Consider the following 19,958-nt stretch of genomic DNA (forward strand, 5'->3'; position numbering starts at 1 on the left):
ATGTAGATAGACAATAAGGCACAAGGGACATGACAGGGTAAATTGTGAAGTCAAGAGTCCATCTTTATATACTCCTGCATCCCATATACTTCTCCGGGGCCTCATTTGATCCCAGATCCCAGATGCCTAGGTCTCCTTTTTCCTAACAAGAACCTCAATATCCCTTGTCATGCAGGATTCCCTACTCCTGCCATCCTTGCCCTTTACTCTAACAGGAATATGCAGACCTTGAAATCTTATTATCTCATTTTTAAAAGCCTCCCACTTGCCAGATGTCCCTTTGCCACCCTCCCCCCCCCCCCCCCCCCCCCCCCCCAAACAATCTATTCCAATCAACTTTTGCAAGTTCCCGTCTAATACCGTCAAAATTTGCCTTGCCCCAATTTAGAACTTTAACTTGTGGACCAGATCTGTCCCTTTCCAAAACTAAGTTTAATCTAATAGAACTATGATCACTGGTCTCAAACTGCTCCCCCACTGACACCTCAGCCTCTTGTCCTGCCCTATTTCCCAAGAGTAGGTCAAGGTTTGCCCTCTCCCTAGTAGAACCCTCTGTAGCCTGAGGAAACTTTCCTGAACACACTTAACAAATTCCACTCCATCTAAGCCCTTAGCACTCTGGCAGTCCCAGTCTATATTAGGAAAGTTAAAATCCCCTACTATGACAACCCTATTATTCTTGCAACATTCTGCAATCTCATTTGAGCAGCATTTAAGAAGTGTCTAGATGAGCACTTGAATTGCTTTGGCATAGAAGGGTATGGGCCAAGTGCTAGAAGATGGGATTTGATGCAATTGATGGTTGATGGGCTGAATGGCTCCATGACTCTATAAGATTTGTTAAAATTATTTCCCTTTTATAAATCCATGTTGGCTTTTGTGCAATCCTACTATTATTTTCTAAGCCTGTTACACTTCCTTAATAATAGATCTAGCATTTTCCCTAATATTATTATCAGGCAAATTCTCAGCTATAGGTTCTGTTCTCATTTGAGCAGCATTTACCCCTCTTTTCTTAAACAGTAGGGTTGTATTTGTTACTTTCTAATCTCTAGGAACCATTCTAGAATCTATGGAATTTTGGAAAACGAGATTAGGTTATGGAAGTCTAGAGATGTTTTTGTTCTAATTGGCAAACTAAGTAAGAACCATACTTGGGGAATTTGAAGTGACTTTTGGTTGAGCTTCTCCTCAGCTTCAGTTGAGAGTTGGATTCATTTCTGGTCCATAAAATGCTCTGTCTGATTTCTGGAGGACATACTTGTAAACTGACTCTGTGGCAAATTTGTTAGTACTTCCACTCGTAAGTGCCTTACTACAGTCCATCAAGAAAGACCATTTAGTATATTCATAGGCAGGCTCATTGCTAACATGTAACAGGGAGAGGTGATTGGGTAGGAGCAGATGGTAAGTTTTATAATTAAATCACATTATATCTATTGTTATTATTTTTTCTGTTTTAATTAATATTATCTTAATACGAGGCAAAACAAATTACAAAGATTCAGATTGAATTGCTCTCTTTTTTGTAGGTAAGGTTGTTGGCATTATTCAGCGCAATTGGCGAGATTATGTAGCATCCTTTCCCCCTAAAGAAGACATACAATCTCAGGGTAAAAATGTTCGGAAGATCCTAGTTACGCCTTGGGATTACAGAATTCCTAAAATAAGGATTAGCACTCAACAAGCTGAATCCCTACAAGTAAGAATTATGAATCTATTCTCTCAAAAAAAATTAATAGAATTTATAAATCAATGTGTTCCTAGACAGTCATTCTAAGCTCCACTCGTTAGAGTTAATCTTCCTTCATTCTCGCTTTTCATTTCTTTGATTGTCTGTATCTGTTGTCCTCAGTTTTTGTCCTTTTCTAGTTTGCTCCCAGTCCCATCAGGCCAATCTATCATTTTCATTATTCACTTCTGATTCAGGTGTGTACATTTCCTGGCATGGATCAATGGATAGAGACCTTAGGAGTGCTGGTTTACTTTTGTCCTTCTAACCCAAGGTTGCTAAGTGAAACATAGCACACTTTACACTGAACCAGATGGGAGGAACTAACACAGTGCACATTGGGACTAAATCTGGAACACCATCTGGTCATGGCCTCAGTGATTGTGCTTTATTCAATTCACTTTACTGTGAAATAAATTAAGTTTATTGCCATTAATTAGCCTCTACACCAGTCTTGGGCATTCAAGTAAATCACTTTACCTTTTTCCCATTGGTCATCTTAAGTTGAATTAAGTTGATTCCCCACTATAAGGCAAAACATTTAAATTTCACTCATTTTTAATGTATTTGATGCACTAACCTCTTTTGGAATATGAAAGCATGAGGATCTAATTTTGTATCATGTCCCACCGCTGTCTGTAAAGAGTTTGTACGTTCTCCCCGTGTCTGCGTGGGTTTCCTCCACGTGCTTCGGTTTCCTCCCACATTCCAAAGACGTACAGGTTAGGAAGTTGTGGGCATGCTATGTTGGCGCCAGAAACGTGGTGACACTTGTGGGCTGCCCCCCAGAACACTATGCAAAAAATGCACTTCACTGTGTATTTCGATGTACATGTGACAAATAAAGATCTTATCTTATTAATGCATCATTTTGATGCTTTTATGTTTTCCTTTTTGTATCAAACCCCAGTGTAAAATACTGTAGAGTCTCCAGATTTGGAAATGTTGATTCAAGCACTGCTGGTTAAAAAAAGAAAACGCACCTGCACTGAAGTGCTATAAAAAGAGTTGTTACACTCTGTTTAAGTAGTATACCTACCACAAGTAATAAACCTTATGGTCCTCTAATGGGTTCATGCAGAATACTTATTTTTTTTATTTCCCAATCACATAGAATTTCCGAATTATCGTACGTATTGATTCCTGGGATTCCACATCTCTTTATCCCAATGGGCATTTTGTGAAGGTTCTCGGAAGAGCTGGTGATTTAGAGACAGAAATTGCAGCCATTCTTGTAGAAAACGGCATTTCAGTTGGCCCTTTCTCTGAAGCCCAGGTAAATCCTAGTGTTCATTGTAATATTGTAAGAGGCATCGTTCCTTGATTAGTGTTGTTAACAGTTGAATTGTACATGGTGTGATTTTACCCATTTTAAAAATGTATTCCAAAGTTATTGATGGCACAAATATGCTAAGGTTGTGTTTGCACAGGATGATTTCTATGGTTAAGGAGCTCATCAGCATTTTTATGCTAAAATTATTTGTGTGATAAAGCTTTGTGTGACAGCTTGGCACATTTGTAGAACTCCAATTCAGAGTCACAAGGTTCAAGCCCTCCTCCAATTTAATGAGTGCAAAATCTAGGCTAATACTTCAGTCCATTTCTGGGAGAGTGCAAAACTATCAGAGACTCCATTTTAAAACAAGGTTCTGTCTGTCTGTTTATGAGGACACTAACCTGGTATGATTTGAATTGCTGTGGAGTTTCTGTTGATGTCTGGCTGATACTTATCCATCACCAGCCACAATCAGAAGCAAACTAGTCATTTATGAAAATTCACTCTTGTACATGGTACATAACAGTGACTATACTTAGAACAAAGAACAGTACAGCACACAAACAGGCCCTTCAGCCCACCATGTCCGTGCTGACCATAATGCCAAGTTAAAACTAAACCTCTCTGTCTGCACATGATCCATATTGCTCCATTCCCTGCATACCCATGTTCCTTTCTAACTGCCTCTTGAATACCACTATCATATCTGCTTCTGCCACCACCCCTGGCAGAACATAACAGGCACTTACCACTCTCTGTGTAAAAAAAACAAACTTACCCCACACATCTCTTTTAAACTTTCTCCCTCCAGTATTTGACATGGGAGAGAGATTCTATCTATCTTGTCTGTGCCTGTCATAATCATGTCTTCCCTCAGCCTTTGATGCTCCAGAGAAAACAATCCAAGCTTGTCCAATCTTTGATGTCCCCAAAGGGACATCAGGAGCAGCTTCTTCATGCAAAAGGTGGTGCATATTTGGAGTGAGCTGCCAGAAATAGTGACTGAGGTGTGCACATTGGCAACATTTAAAAGCAATCTAGATAAGTACATAGGTAGGAGAGGTTTAGAGGGCCAAACGTGAGCAGATGGGACTAACTTGCTGAGCAACACAGTCGGCATGAAGGCCCTGTTTCCATGTTGTATGATTTTATGACTCTCCTTATGGCTAATACTCTCCAGTCCAGGCAGCATCCTTCCTGTAATGGGGAGACCAGAACTTCACACAGTACTCCAAGTGCAGCTAACCAAAGTTTTACACAGCTGCAACATGACTTCCTGACTCTTATACTCAGTACATTCCAAAGGAATTATTTGAGAATGAATTGTTTTCTTGGAATTTAATGACATGAAAGGGTTAATAAAAATGAATGTTTTACTGTAATCTGGAACTAAGCTAATACTGGTCTAGGAAGGTCTAAGGTTTAAAACACAATCTATGTGACTTAGCTGATCTTAGCTGCACCAGTTGTTGTGATACTGAAATTGGTTCACCATGAATAAGTGTGTTTAACTGACTCCACTCACTACTACTGATTCTTGTCTGGAAATTCACATGCTTAGACGACACTTGAGAAAGAAAGGTGATTCTTAGCATTTGCTGGTCCCCAGAATTAGATAATTGTGTCGCTGCACTAATTATTGAGGCTGAGTGAGATCTGTACCTTGGCATTAGGAGGATAGATGAGGTAAAAGGAGAAATTTGGAAAGAAAACTTGAAGAAAATAATGATGTGAAACATGCTATTCTTTGAGGAAATCTGAATTTCATTGTGATATGTAACCCTCCAGAATCCTTCAAGAAATTCATGGGAGAACATTCAAGTCCCAGAATGTAGTTATGACAAATTTGAGTCCCGGAGGAAAATCATACGCCCACATGCAGTATTTTAAAAGTAGTGTTATAAATGACCGCCTGTGGCTCAATGCATTTGTTTCCTTTTCTCCACACTAGCGAATTTACCAATGTCAGGCACAATGTCTTGGTAAAGCACAAAACTGAAGGGCAGATATCATCTCTCCTGACCCCTTCAAGGGGAAGGTCATAGTTAATCTTTCCTTCATCCCAAGTAGCTTTTCCAGGGAAAGTATTTGTGTCTTAATTTCAACAGAAAATTATTATTCATATATAGATATTTAAACAACAATATTTTAGCTTGTTTTCTCCAATTCTTCAGCTGCGTGAAATGCCAGTGAACTCTCCTGAGAATCCCTGGAAGGTTGATGCAGAGGAGCATGCCAGGCGAGTGGATTTAAGAAACACTCACTTAGTCTTCAGCATCGACCCCAAGGGCTGTGAAGATGTGGATGATGCGCTGTCTGTTCGCAGATTAGCAAATGAAAACTTGGAGCTGGGCGTTCATATTGCAGATGTCACGCACTTCGTGAAATTAAATTCACATACAGATCTGGAGGCTAGATCAAGGTATTGTGAAACCTAATGTAAGAAGCTTAAATGATTAAAGGTGAAAAAAAATTTAGGAGGAATAATTTTTGTTCAGAATACTGCCTTGTAGAAAAAGTTAATTTACCCACAGGAAATGTCTTTGGAATTTCTCAAAAATAATCTTTTTCTGTCATGGAGAACATCCATTCTGGGCTAAGTTGATGACGTTACTGATGGGAAGTAAACCCATTCAAACTGGAATGGCCCACAAAGGAAGCAGCAGGGGCTGTAATTGCAGGCTAACCTGTCATCATTCAGGTCTCTGAGCCCTGAGTACATCAGGTTGTAGGTTGGGAAATTGTTTTTGAGATACAAATTCACTCAATATCATATTGAAAGTTAATCGGCATCTGTCGCTAGATCCCACTGTTGGGTGTGTAAAGGTGATCCCTGAGAGGTGTTTTCCACTAATGTTATTATAAATTTTGACTGTATGATTAATATTGATACAAACACCACTTTCTTACAGGGCAACAACTTGTTACCTAGCAGACCGACGCTATGACATGTTACCTGCCATCCTAAGTGCTGAACTATGTTCTTTGCTTGGGGGTGCTGACAGGTAAGTCTTAATTATATTTGGAGCAAAGGGAAAGGTCCTATTTTTGCAAGGGAAGGATGTAAACCTATGTTTGTCCAGGGAGAGAGAACAGGAAGCCTTGCATGCTTTGACACTGGAACGCTGCAACTAGATTATTTTGGGAGATTCTGCAGTGGAGGCCAAGGGTGGGAGATCTAATTCATGAACATGGAACATTACGGCACAGTACAGGCCCTTTGGCCCATGATGTTGTGCCTACATTTTATCCTGCTCTAAAATCTATCTAACCCTTCCCTCCCACATAGCCTTCCATTTTTCTATCATTCATGTGGCTATCTAAGAGTCTCTTAAATGTCCCTAATGTATCTGCCCCCACAACCTCTGCCGGCAGTGCGTTCCACACACCCACCACTCTCTGTGTAAAAAAAAAACCTACCTCTGACATCCCCTTAAACTTTCCTCCAATCTCCTTAAAATTATGCCTCCTCGTGTTAGCCATTTTCGCCCTGGGAAAAAGTCTCTGACTGTCCACTCGATCTATGCCTCTGATCATCTTGTACACCTCTATCATGTCACCTCTCATCCTCCTTCTCTCCAAAGAGAAAAGCCCTAGCTCACTCAACCTATCCTCATAAGACATGCTCTCCAATCCAGGCAGCATCCTGGTAAATCTCCTCTGCATCCTCTCTAAAGCTTCCACATCCTTCCTATAATGAGGCGACCAGAGCTGAACAAAATACTCCCAAGTGTGGTCTAACCAGAGTCCTACAGAGCTGCAACATTACCTCGCAGCTCTTGAACTCAATCTCCCGACTAATGAAGGCCAACACACTGTATGCCTTCTTAACAACCCTATCGACCTGCGTGACAACCTTGAGGGATCTATGGATGTTGACCCCAAGATCCCTCTGCTCTCTCCTGGCTACCTTGTAACTCTCCAGAGCCCTGTCTGATCCTTGCTTTCTAAACCTTAGCTAAGCTTTTTTCTTCATCTTGACAAGATATTCTACGTCTCTTGTCAACCACAGTTCCTTCACTCTACCATTCTTACCCTGCCTCAATGGGACATACCTGTCCCAAAGCCCACGCAACTACTTCCTAAACAACCTCCACATCTCTGCTCTGCACTTTCCCCAAGAACGTCTGTTCCCAATTTACGCTCCCAAGTTCCTGCCTGATAGCATCATAGTTCCCGCTCCCCCAATTAAATACTTTGCCATATCGTCTGCTCCTGTCCCTCTCCAAGGCTATGGAAAGGATCAAGGAGTTATGGTCTCCCACCAAGAGATCTGAAACCTAATCAGGCTGATTGCCTGGTATCAGGTCCAGTATGGCCTCTCCTCTAGTCGGCCTGTCCACAAACTGTGTCAGGAATCCTTCCTGGACACTCCTAACAAACTCTGCCCCATCTCTCCCCTTTACACCCCTTTGAGGTGCCAATCAATACTAGGGAAGTTGAAATCACCCATGACAACGACCCTGTTATTTTTGCTCCTCTCCAAAATCTGCCTCCCGATGTGCTCCTCAGTGTCTCTGCTGCTATTGAGGGGTCTGTAGAATACTCCCAATAGAGTGATCGCTCCCTTTCTGTTTCTGACTTCCACCCACACTGACTCAGTAGACGATCCCTCCAGGACATCCTCCCTTTCTACAGCTGTGACACTGTCCCTGATCAGCAAAGCCACTCCCCCACCTCTTTTACCTCAGTCCCTGTCCCTTTTGAAACATCTAAACCCCGGAATATCCAGCTGCCATTCCTGCCTTTTGTGACAGCCAAGTCTCTGTAATGGCCACAATGTCATAGTTCCATGTACTTACCTATGGTCTAAGTTCATCAGCCTTGTTCCTGATACTTCTTGCATTAAATTAGACACTTCAGCCCATCTAACTGACTGCAATTTTGCCCTTTCAACTGCCTCTCCTTCCTCACAGTCTTTCTACACTCTACATCTACTTGTACACTAAATGCACCAACCTCTAACCTATCACTCAGGTTCCCATCCCCCTGCCAAATTAGCTTAGACCCTCCCCAACAGCTCCAGCAAACCTGCCCGCAAGAATATTGGTTCCCCTCCAGTTCAGGTGTAACCTGTCCCTTTTGTACAGGTCATACCTTTCCCAGAAGAGATCCCAATGATCCACAAACCTGAAACCCTGCACCAACTCCTTGCCATGCATTCATCTGCCAAATCAACCTATTCTTACCCTCACTGGCGTGTGGCACAGGCAGCAATCCAGAGATTACTACCCCTGAGGTCCTGCTTTTCAGCTTCCTACCTAGCTCCCTGTATTCCCTCTTCAGGACCTCATCTCTTTTCCTTCCTATGTCATTTGTACCAATATAATACCACGACCTCTGGCTGTTCGCCCTTCCCCTTCAGAATGCTGCGGACCCGATCAGAGACATCCCTGACTCTGGCACCTGGGGGGGCAACATACCATCCGGGAGTCTCTTTCATGTCCACAGAATCTCCTGTCTGCCCCCCTTACTATGGAATCCCCTATCACTACCGCCCTCCTCTTCTGCCCCTTCCCTTCTGCACCACACGACCAGGCTCAGTGCCAGAGACCTGGTCACTGTGGCTTTCCCCTGGTAGGTCATCCCCCCCACCCCCCCCAACGGTATCCAAAGCGATATACCTGTTATTGAGGGGACGGCCACAGGGGTACTCTGCACTACCTGCCTATTCTCTGCCCTCCTCCTGACAGTCACCCAGCTACCTGCCTCCTGCAGCTTAGGAGTGACTTTCTCGCTGTAGCTTTGGCTCAAGAGGACTCTTCTCGCAGAAGCCTCTTGAGCCAAAGCTTCAGTTCCCCGCACCACCCCCCCCCACTCCCCCGCTCCAATCAGCTATTAACACTTTGCAAATGTGCCTTGTTCAGACTGTTGGAATTAATGTTGCTAACTTTACCCCACTCCCATTGAGGAGAGTGTCAGACCTTCACTCACCTTCTACTGAACGCCTGTTGCAATCACAAACCTGCTGTAACGAAGGGATTGTGGCATGGTTGTTGAACATCAGCACAAGACTTCTTAACTCACCTTTAAACTTGAGAAAGCTAATTGTGACTCTCCTAATTAACCAAACAAAAATTATTTCTCAAACTGAAGCTGACACCTATTACAGAAATTTATATTGCATTCAAAGTAAAACTATTTATATTTACTTCCTGTTCTAGTTCTGTGGAGAGGATTCTAGAGCTCATAATGTTAGTTTAGATTGGTATTCAGTGGTAGGCTTTTGTGGGAACTGAAAATATTAAACGGGTTTTACAATATTGCATTTGGTTGAGGTTAAGGCACATGATGGGAATGTAAGACCAGGACGATGCCTTCAGCCCTTGAACCTCTTCTGCTATTCAATATGATCATGGCTGATATGTGACCCTAACTTCAGAGAGCTGTCTTTTCCTTTATCCTTTTACACTGTTGGTTATCAAAAATCTGTCGGCCTCAGATTTAAAATGATTCATCGACCCAGCATCCATTTCTGTCTGTGGACAAGTGCTGGCAGGGAGAGCAGTATCCTAAAATTGGGAAGGTATGGTCTGAAAAATAGAGAGTTTTCAATCTTTCACCTGGGTCTAAGATAATAGTTTTGAATAGTAAGCATTTTAGCGATAAGGAATATGGAGCAAAGATTAAACAGTGCTGCAGGATTTATTCTTAGTTGTCATTCATATATTACATGGTGTATGTAGGTTTCTTCTTTCAAACTGTAAGTTATTTTTTCCATGTTCATTTTATTTTTCTATCTTCATTTTATCTTTAAGGTATGCAGTCAGTGTGTTATGGGAATTAGACAAAAGTAATTATGAAGTCCTTAAAGTGTGGTTTGGACGAAGCATAATTAGATCTACTTACAAGATGTTCTATGAAGCAGCTCAGGCCTTGTTGGATGGAGATCTCAGTGTTGTGGATGATATCCCTGAGCTCAAAGGGCTCGAGGAGAAAGTAAAATGTAGGAAATTGAATGACTTGATATGGGCCATAGAGAAGCTGACTGAAATAGCACGTCACACCCGGGCAAAGCGTTCCCTCGAAGGTGGCCTGGAGCTTGAGGGAATTGAATTACGAGTACAGTTAGATGAGCAGAAGAACATCAGCGACCTGGTGCCAAAGCAGCCCCTGGAGGTGCACGAGACTGTAGCAGAATGCATGATTCTGGCAAATCACTGGGTAGCAAAGAAAATTACTGAGAACTTCCCTCACCAAGCCTTGCTACGTCGCCATCCTCCACCACGACAGGAGTCGTTCGCTGCACTGGTTGAGTGTGCAAAGGCAAAGGGATTCAAAATAGATACACGGTAATGTGTGGATAAGAAGTGCTTGTTTGTATACTTTCATTCATAGAGGTGGATAAAAGCTCTTGGTTTCTTATGTAGATGAAATAAGTGATTTGAGTCAATGCATAGCCCACTAAGTAGTTATTTTTGATTTCCTGCTCCTCCAGCTGTTCTGTTTTTTTTAAGTAAAAAACCATGAAAAAAAATCAATCTTGCACCTTTAGGTCGTTGGTATTCTGTTAACATCAGTTCAGTTAACGTGATAACAGAGGTGACCTCCTCCTAGGATTGAGCACACACTCTAGGCTGTACTGGAAGAATCTTGCACTGTCACAGGTCCTTCTCCTGCTCTGTCCCTTTGTCCTGTTGTTTAGGAAGCCACTTAAAATTGTTGAGCATTAATTAAAGTTCTGACCAGCATTCCTCCTTCAACCATCATCAGAAATAGGTCTTGAATTCCTAATGAAGAATATGCCACATTTGTCTATGTAACTTAAAGGTGCTGCAGCTGAAGAGTATTTTTGTTTGAAAAGTGCCAGTCCCCAGCATTCAAAAATGACTGAATACATGTCGGAGAGAATGAAGTAATGTGCTATGTATTTATTTGAAGTAACATTTTCTTCTCTGAATATTGATTAATATTTAGACCTTTTGCTATAGTATCCTTGTGAAGTTACACTTCTGTTTGTTAAATTCTAATTAGAATGATTTTGCCAAGAAATCTTCCATTTCAACGAAGATCTTGCTTGGATTATGTTTCCTTCAGATTTGGATTTTGAAAAGTCACCAAGGCACACACCTCTGTCCAACCACCAACCCTGTACGTTCATTCCCTCCAACATCATTGCGTGTTGGCTGCAGTTGTGCCATCTACAAAGTGCGCTGCGGTGACTTGCATACACTGACAGTATCTCCTAAACCCTGTACCACCAAGAAGGGCAAAAGCAACAGGTGCAGGGGAACGCCGCTACCTTAAGGTTTCCCTCAAATATGAACACCTTTCTGAGCTGGAAGTATTCCAGTGTTCCTTCATTGTCACTGGGTGTGAATCCTGAATTGCTCCACCCGACAGCACCATGGGAGCTCCTTCACCAGGAGGATTGCAACATTCGGGAACGTTGCTCACCACCTTTCTGAGGACAATTAAAGATTGACAATAAATGCTGGCCTTGCCAGTGGCATCTGCATCCCAAAGAATGAATAAATAAAAACGAAACCAATTTAACCATTGATCTTTAGTTGTGTTTGAGAAGAAGTAGAAAATCCTGGTCCTATTTTACAGAAATGTTACCGCTGACTAAAACCTGAACGGTGCTTTTGGCTATAAGGTTTTACCATCAATAATTGGATGACAACGAGCTTTAAAGTTATATTTAGGAATGTAGGTGAGGGGAAGAGAGGAACGAACCACAATACTGAGATACAGTATAGAGTTAAATTTCTGATCTGTATCTTACTTTTCTGTGTGTCTACAAATGTTTAAATAGAAACAAATATTCTAATTTTAAAAATGTATGTTGACTAATTTTAGCTCCAACAAGGCTCTGGCAGATTCACTGGACATGGCTGAAGATCTAGATGACCCTCTGGTGAATAAACTCTTGCGATCTATGGCCACACAGGCAATGTCCAATGCTCTTTATTTTTCCACTGGCTCCTGTTCAGAGGATCTCTTTTATCATTATGGTAAATTATATTACATTTTTCACTACTTATTATGTAAGATTGTGGAGTGGATAAATCAATATAAATAGTATAATGTTTTATCTTGGAGAATGCCTTGGAACTTCGGGAGGGCTTCAGGTTGCTAAAGTATGATTTTGATGCCTCTCCTGCTTTTCCTTTCCAACGTTCCCGTATCTGTGAGCACAAATTATCTCAGTTTTAACTGGATATTTTTAAATCCTTTAAGCAATACCCTTCAAATATCTTTTCAAATTTATTTTCAGAATATTTCAGAATAAAGGTCTGTTTAAAATTTTGGATATTCCAGTCTGTGGTAAATGCATTGGCAGTGAAATAAGATTTTCTTTTCCTCCCAGGACACCCACACTTGTTCCATTAGGTCTCTGCGTTATGCAGTGATCAGACTGCATTAGTCAGTGCTTGTGCCTTACACTGCATTGCAGAATGCCTGTGAAGTTGTCTAACAGGTTTTGCATGCTAAATTGCCAGGAGTCAGATTTCATAAATAGAATAGTTTTGTATATTTTACAATAAATACACAATGAATAAAAATAAATCTATTTAAACAGCTGTTTTGAAAAATGGAGTTTCTATATGAACGTCTTCTAATGGAGCTTCTTATTTGATTGATTTCCAACAATTTGCATGTTTGTAACATGTGACATAGTAAAACATACCAAAATACTTCAAGGAGCTTCAGCAGTAAACATTTGGCACTTGAATAATATAATAAGAAATTAGAGCAGGTGTCCAAGTAGCTTGGTCAGGGAGGTGGATTTTAAAGAAGGAGATCAATATAGAGAGGCAGAAAAGTTTAACGAGGGAGTTCTGAAATATGGGACTTGGACAGTCATGTGCCAATGAAATTGGAGATATGTAAGAGGGAAGAATTAAGAGAGTGCAAAGATCTCAGTGCCGAATATGTTAGAGAACGGGAGAAGTAAGGGAGACCATGGGATTTGAAAACAAGGGTGAGAATTTTGAAGCTGAAGTTTTGCTGGACTGTACTGCTGAAACACTGAGTCAAGGCCCCACTTCACGGGAGAAAGTCACAACATTGATGGGGGCCAAAAGCAAGTCTGGTTAATTTTGCCTTTGTATGGTTGATGTTCATAAGTTTTTACTGGCATGCACAGTACTAATAATATTAACCTAATGATCCCTTGGAAACTAGCAACTTGAATGAAAAGTAAGGGGGCTCTGCATAGAGGATCCTCCACTGTGATTGAGGTTAACCTGTGATGTTGGGATTTGTGTAATGGAATTTTATTCAAACTCCTTCCCCTTCACTCAAGACTCCCGTCTAAGCAGGATTTGTTCATAACTGGTAAAGGTTATGACAAATTGATTTTCCCCCCCTCTGTTCATTATATCTGTGGTTCTTAATAATGAATGATAGAAAACAGTCCAAAGGAGATTCACTAGATTAATTCCTGGAGTGAGAGGGTTGTCCTATCAAGAGAGACTCAACTGTTTGGGTCTGTATTCCTTGGAGTCTAGAAAATGAGAGAAGACCTCATTCATACATCTAAGATTTTACTGGGTAGATGTGGAGATGTTTTGACCAGTAGGAGAGTCATGAACAAGGGGATATGACTGCAAAATACGGGTCTGGTCATTTAAAACTGAGGTGTGTAGAAATTCCTTCTCGCATAGGGTGATGAATCTCTGGAACTCTCTTCCCCCAAGAGTGTGGAGGACAGGTCATTAAATATATGTAAGGTGGAGATTACGGGGAACCGGCACAGAAAGGTGAAGTCAGCACAGATCAGCCACGATCACATTGAATGGTAGGGCAGGCTTGAGGGGCTGAGTGGCCTCCTCCTGCTCCTTGCAATGGTAGGGTAAAGGTAGTGCAGCTTTCTCCAGCTCCTGTCAGCCGATTCAACCAAAATGTGGGGTTTGCACATTCTCCCTATGATCATTTGGGTATTCTCTGGGTGCTCTGGTTTCCTCCCATATTACAAAAACCTGCAGGTGGTAGGCTGAGTGGCTACTGCAAGGAGTTTTGGGATTACTGAAAACTGGCATCAACTCAGGGGGCCAAATGGTTTCTATGCTGTAAGGAAATACGAGACATCTGGAATGATGTTCCATAAGTGATTTTTCTAAGTTCTGTCAGAAGATTATCAACAGTTATTTAAATCAGGCTATTTCAAGATGATATTCTATTTTTCTATTTATAAATTCTTAAGAGTAAACAGAATTAGAGATTAAGAAAATCTTGGATTTGTTATGTGTTGAATTAACTGATCCGCCAGAGTAATATGAGCAAGGAGGGGGTGTCACTGTTAGCACCTGTGCCCCTGAGATAAAGAGTTCTCTTATGGTCAAGGCTGTGCCCTTGAGGTAGCTTAGTGACCTCTCTTGAAAAGAAAACTGGTGCAGAACTTTTCTATAATATCCTGTATGGTGCATTTGGGTGTGGCTTAATCATAAAAAATGGACAGTTGAGTGAGGCATTAGATCAGTAGTGCCCATAGATTGTCCCTAGTAGACAGCCAATGCTTTCAGAAGAGCAATAACTTTTTAAAAAAATAGTCCATATGTTTTGTACATTGCAACAGCAGACACACTCATTTACTGTGAAGTACTTATAAGTCCAGAGCTTGTGAAAGGAGTTATATAATTCCTAATATCTGGGAGTTTTCCATCTTTATCTCAATTATACACTACCTCTTGAGAGAAATACATTTTTATGTCAAGTTTAGGTTTCGCTGAAACTGCAGGGAAGCAGAGTGACTCCCATGTTACATACTGGCCTTAGTATGTGTTAAGATACATTCATGTTACTGTCTTTAAATACGTTCTCTTTACATTCCCTTGCTATATGTATTTCTTGGTTTTTCATTAAAACTGGTTACTGTGTTACTATATTCTCATTTGTGAAGTAATTTGCAGACATATTTCTTGCTTGTAGCTGGAGACTAGATTTTTTGAATCTTTCTGTTGAACTGCATAATGGTGGTAGGAGATTCCAAGTTTATTTGGTGAGTCAGTAGCAGGATGAAATCCCTCCAGACCTCACATATGTAAAATAAGAACAATAATGCACATAGGCTTTAGCCTGGGCTCAGATGATGTTATTGCCAAAGCTTCAGGAGCCAACAGGTTGGATATCTTAAATCAATGCAATGTTTTCCAGGTCATGCACCATTTGCTAGTTGTGTCAAATTATGGACAACATCTGTTTTGAACTGTATAGAAACAGGGAACAGGCTTTATTCCCTGAATTTATTTTGTAAAGGGTCCTCACCAACGAAATAATTAACTTTTAGCCTTGACCAGATTGAACTTTGGCCTAGAAGTTGAAAAGGTGGCCTTTGACACATTTCTCTCAGTCTAAACACATTCTCTCAGAAACTTAACACATTAGCTACATTATTTGTTCAGTAGAGTACAGGAAAACTTGTTAATTTAAAACAAAATCTTCAGTGGGGATGCTTGGTCCTGCAGCTAATGCAGGTTTAGATTACAGTTTTGTAAAAGTAGTAAGATCTAATAAACTGGTTATTCCTGTGATTTTTCAATTAAGACTTCAATCTCAACATTGCCAAATAAGTGCAAGGTGTTTTCCCACAGAGATTAGCATAACATCAAGAACTTTTACTCCCCAGAGTTGCTGAGGTATATCTCCATCACAAAACAGAACTGGCAAAATCCTGAGACTGGATTATTTACACATCCCAGGAGATATTTAGATCTCACTACTGCATTTTTTTTTCTTTAAATCACAGGCCTTGCTTTGGACAAATATACTCATTTCACTTCGCCAATCAGAAGATATGCAGACCTAGTGGTGCATAGACTGTTGATGGCAGCTTTAATGAAAGGTAAGAAATTGGAACCTGAAGATCCATTGCTCAGCCAGAAGTATTTGGAAGAATTGTGTCACCATATCAACAACAAAAATAGGGTGAGTAGAGATATAGTTCAGTAAGCTTTTTACTCTTTATTTTAAATTATCAAGTAATTGTACAAGTATCATTGGATTCACATTGGAAAAAGAGAATAGCCAATAAAATGTCAGATTCTATCAATGTCATTTTGTGCTGGCAAACCTTGGGGGGGAGGGGGAAGCCTTTTACTGACAGCTCTTCAGAAAGTGAGTTAGAAAATGAAATGCAGTACATTATGACAGTCCTCTCCCCTGTCATCTATATCTGAAGCTAGCTTAGACAGCTAGACAGTGGATCCATTGGACAAAAGTTGCCTAGAATTTCATTCAAATTTGGAAGTTTTACTCATGTCAACAGCTAGTGAAGGAAATCAAGGTATCACCAGGAGAGACTCACTCCGAGCCGGAATGGAAGCTACATACCAACAAATTAAACTAATCTGAGAACAGCTTTAGTAAAAAAAACCTTCCATCTTGCTTGGAAGAGCAGAACATAAGTTTCAATAGTAAATGTGGATATCAAGCTTTGTTAGAGAAAATTATACCTCTTCAATACGTTTCCAGCTATTGCACATACAACACCATGGTTGATGTTGTTGGGCTGCCCAGCAAGTTCTTACTCTCACTAGAACCTCCAGGGAAGGTACTGAGCAGAAATCAGAGAATTACTTAAGAGAAGAAAGATTGAAAAAGGACTAAATCTTCACCCCTCACTACCCAGCAATCTGTTCAAGACCTGAAACAGATTGCCTGCTTAGTTCTTTAAATAGGAAGGAGAATGGAGAAAAATGTAGCTTACATGTGGAAGTAGGTGTTTGAAACTCATCAGTTTGAGCACCATAAATACTTTATCCTTGCTGGAAAAAAAACGGCCTGTGATTAACCATGTAAAACAACTTGGGTTATCAAGTAATAACTGTGATTCTTCAATAGTGCATGGTATTTTGTATAATATTGCTTTTGAAATTAAGCCAAATCATGTTTTTAATTAAACTGTGACTGAAGCTGGAGTACATGTTCATAAGCATTGACAGTACTTTATGTGGAAGCCATTCTTTACTGTGAGCCTGTCAGTGATTATTTGGCTTCAGAGGCAGTTCACAGAAAGCTGTCTTGCACAAAGTCTGAAAAATCAATGTTGTACAATTTCAGATTGTAGAATTGCATGCTGTGGCCTAATTAAATTGATTCTCTTCCCATTATTCTTAGGCTGCTCAGCGTGTGCAGAAACAATCTGTAGAGTTATTTCAGTGCATGTACTTTAAGGATAAAGATCCCATTTCTGATGAACGTTGCCATAGCAGATGGTATCATATACTCAATACGAACAAATGGGTGTACTGGTATTTGTACCAAAGTAAGTTGCTGAATATCCAATTATCTTTTTAATTTAAAAATTTGGTATATTACAATAATTCTGATATTTCTTAACTATTTGTAAATCCAAGTGCTTAGAATGCATAGACAAAGTTGGAATGTGGACAGTACAATTTCAGTAAGCCTGTGAACAATTAAAAAACAGCAGATGCTGGAAATCTGGAACAAAAACAGAAAATGCTAAAACAAAAAGCTGAGCAAGTCAGACAGCATCTGTGGAAAGAGAAATGGCTGATGTTTCGGGTCTCCGATCCTTCGTCAGAACTCAGACTCAGAACTGCAGAGTCAAAACGTTGGCTGTTTCTCTTTCCGCGATGCTGCCTGGCTTGCTCAGTTTTTGCAGCACTTTCTGTTTTTGTCTCTGTAAACCTGGGGCTGGTTTCTTTGCCCAGTCTTGTAGTATTAGGAAATACAAAAATACAGTAGATTCCAAGAAATGTTTATGGCTAAAAGGGGCATGTAAGAATCACAAGGCTTTATTTAGTAATTTTCACATTTTCAGTATATTCCATAGTGCTTTACAGCTACTTAATGTCATTGAGCTTTGTCTCTGTTTTATAGGCAAATGCAGCAACCAGTTTCTTGATTTTTGTTTTGAAAGAATTTTTCTTTGTTTTCATCAACTGAGAGACAAAGTATGCTCAATATGCTCACTTAGTACCAAACAAAATCCACGTCAGTCAAATCCTGCAACCAAGGTTGAAACCACAACTTTGAAGCTTGAATTACACCCGTAGGTCATCCACCTGAAATGGTGACCGTTTTTTCTCTCTCAATAAATGCAGACCTTGTTTCAGGTTTCCAGTGCCCACACTATTGTGCTTTGATTGTCCCATGTTGGAAAGAGTTTGAGTAGATGTTTTTGATTTTGGTCTGATAAAAATAGAGTAACGTGAGGTAGAGGAAGAAATAGGGTGTTAAAACACTTGCCCAGACTAAAGGGTTGTAGGTTCAAGTCCTACTATAGGAATGAGCAAAAATCTAGGCCAGCACAGTACCAAGGGTGCTTTGTTGTTGAGGTGCTAATTTTCAGAGGAGACATTGTCAAAGCCTCACGTGCTTTCTCTGGTGGATAGAAAAGATGCCATGACATTTCAAAGGGGAGTTCTGTTATTGCCTTGGCCAAATCTATTTCTGAACCAGTAGCACTTAATTAGATTCAGGTCATTTCTCAGTGCCATTTTAGAGCTAGATCTATTATAAAATAGCTGCATTATTTTCTGATACCAGTAACAACAAGTATTTTACTAACTGCTTTGGTAATTATAGGCATTATATAAATGCACATTTCTTTTAACTAGTGGTGAAACTGAGAGCATTACTTGGCATATGGAATTGGATGACCTTCAGTGTTAGAGGATGATTCAGTGTCAGTAATTTAGCTAATGGACAAGAGTAACGTTAGCGTTTTCCTTCTGTGCACTCGTCATAACTGTGATCCACACAGATCTGCACGCCCCAAAAGAGTTATTTTTAAATCATTTGCAAGCTGCCAGTAATTTTTTTCCCTTTAGCACATTATTTTGTACCATTTTTGTAGATATATCTTATTTTACACTAAATCTACCTATGCAAGTAATTTAATAGAAAAATAAAATTGAGCTGTTGATAAACTAGGTACGGGATAAAAGCACCAGCATTCCTGAAGAATAAGGAGGGACTTGTGATCACAGCACAGCCTGATGGATCATGTGAATGGAAACCTGGCTCCCTCAGACGCCTTAAAGACAAATTATCTCCACTACAGCTGATGGCAGATCCATTACCTTCTCTCTCTTTGAACACATCACAGTAAGTATACAAATTATGCATTTGCTCTTGGAAGTTCCAAAAATAAAAGCAAATGTTGAAAATATGAAAAAATAATTTAAATACACAAAAAAGGGTGAATTGAGTGACCACTTTGCAGAACACATTGCCTGTCACTTTAGTTTTTAATTTTAATCAGTAAGGAATCAAGGGTTACGGGGAGAGGGTGGGAAAGTGAATGTGAAACAAGTTAGATAAACTATGACCTTTACTGATGGGCAGAGCAGGCTTGAAGAGCTGACTCGCCTACTCCTATTCTTATTCCTTAGAACCTACAAAAAATGCAGCCTTTCAAGGTACTTTCCCCAAGCTTTCCAATTCCAAGCTCTTTCCTTTTACCTCAGCTCACCTTCCAACAAATGCAATCTTCTATCCATCTCAGTATTAAGTATTTTGTAGTTTAGTGGGTCTAACATGACCTATCTTTATTTCCTATTGAAAGGACCCATGGGTCAGTTGATTTTGTTGTGTTCAAACATTCAGGTACGCTATGTGCCTCAGTGCCTATTTGCTCATCATCTTTGCTGTAGCTTTAATTGAGGAATTTCTTAACTCAATAACATAGTCTTTACAATTTTTGATTAGCATGATTCTTCAAATAATTGACTTATGAACTGTAATTTTTGTAAACCTTTTTTTTGTTCTCAAACAGGTAAGAATCTCTGCACTTTCATCCCGGTCACATCCCGACAGCATCAAACTGGACATTATCAGCAACCGACCTCGTAATCCCTCTGGTGCAGAAACCACACATGAAACTTCTCACACTTCAAAGACAGACTTGGTTCAGGATGTCATCAGATCTGCTGAAGAGGCTCAACTTGCCCAAGAGCATGCAAAAAGTATTTTGATCAAAGATGAAGATAGGAAATATTGTCAAACCCAGGGGAACAGCCTCTACTCCTTGTT

General features: G+C 40.3%; 1 protein-coding gene across 1 annotated transcript in view; it reads left to right on the forward strand.

The window, feature by feature from the left end:
* Positions 1-19,958, forward strand: part of dis3l (DIS3 like exosome 3'-5' exoribonuclease) — a 48,671-nt gene that overhangs the window by 27,483 nt on the left and 1,230 nt on the right. Inside the window, 13 exon segments of the mRNA XM_052040594.1 lie at positions 1,533-1,702; positions 2,847-3,008; positions 5,183-5,430; positions 5,921-6,013; positions 9,767-10,300; positions 11,811-11,965; positions 15,703-15,881; positions 17,073-17,159; positions 17,161-17,196; positions 17,198-17,220; positions 18,858-18,973; positions 18,976-19,031; positions 19,702-19,957. Coding sequence (XP_051896554.1) covers positions 1,533-1,702; positions 2,847-3,008; positions 5,183-5,430; positions 5,921-6,013; positions 9,767-10,300; positions 11,811-11,965; positions 15,703-15,881; positions 17,073-17,159; positions 17,161-17,196; positions 17,198-17,220; positions 18,858-18,973; positions 18,976-19,031; positions 19,702-19,957 — 2,115 coding nt within the window.

This window comes from Pristis pectinata, chromosome 28, assembly GCF_009764475.1.
Source record: "Pristis pectinata isolate sPriPec2 chromosome 28, sPriPec2.1.pri, whole genome shotgun sequence".
In the NCBI taxonomy this organism is placed as follows: Eukaryota; Metazoa; Chordata; class Chondrichthyes; order Rhinopristiformes; family Pristidae; genus Pristis; species Pristis pectinata.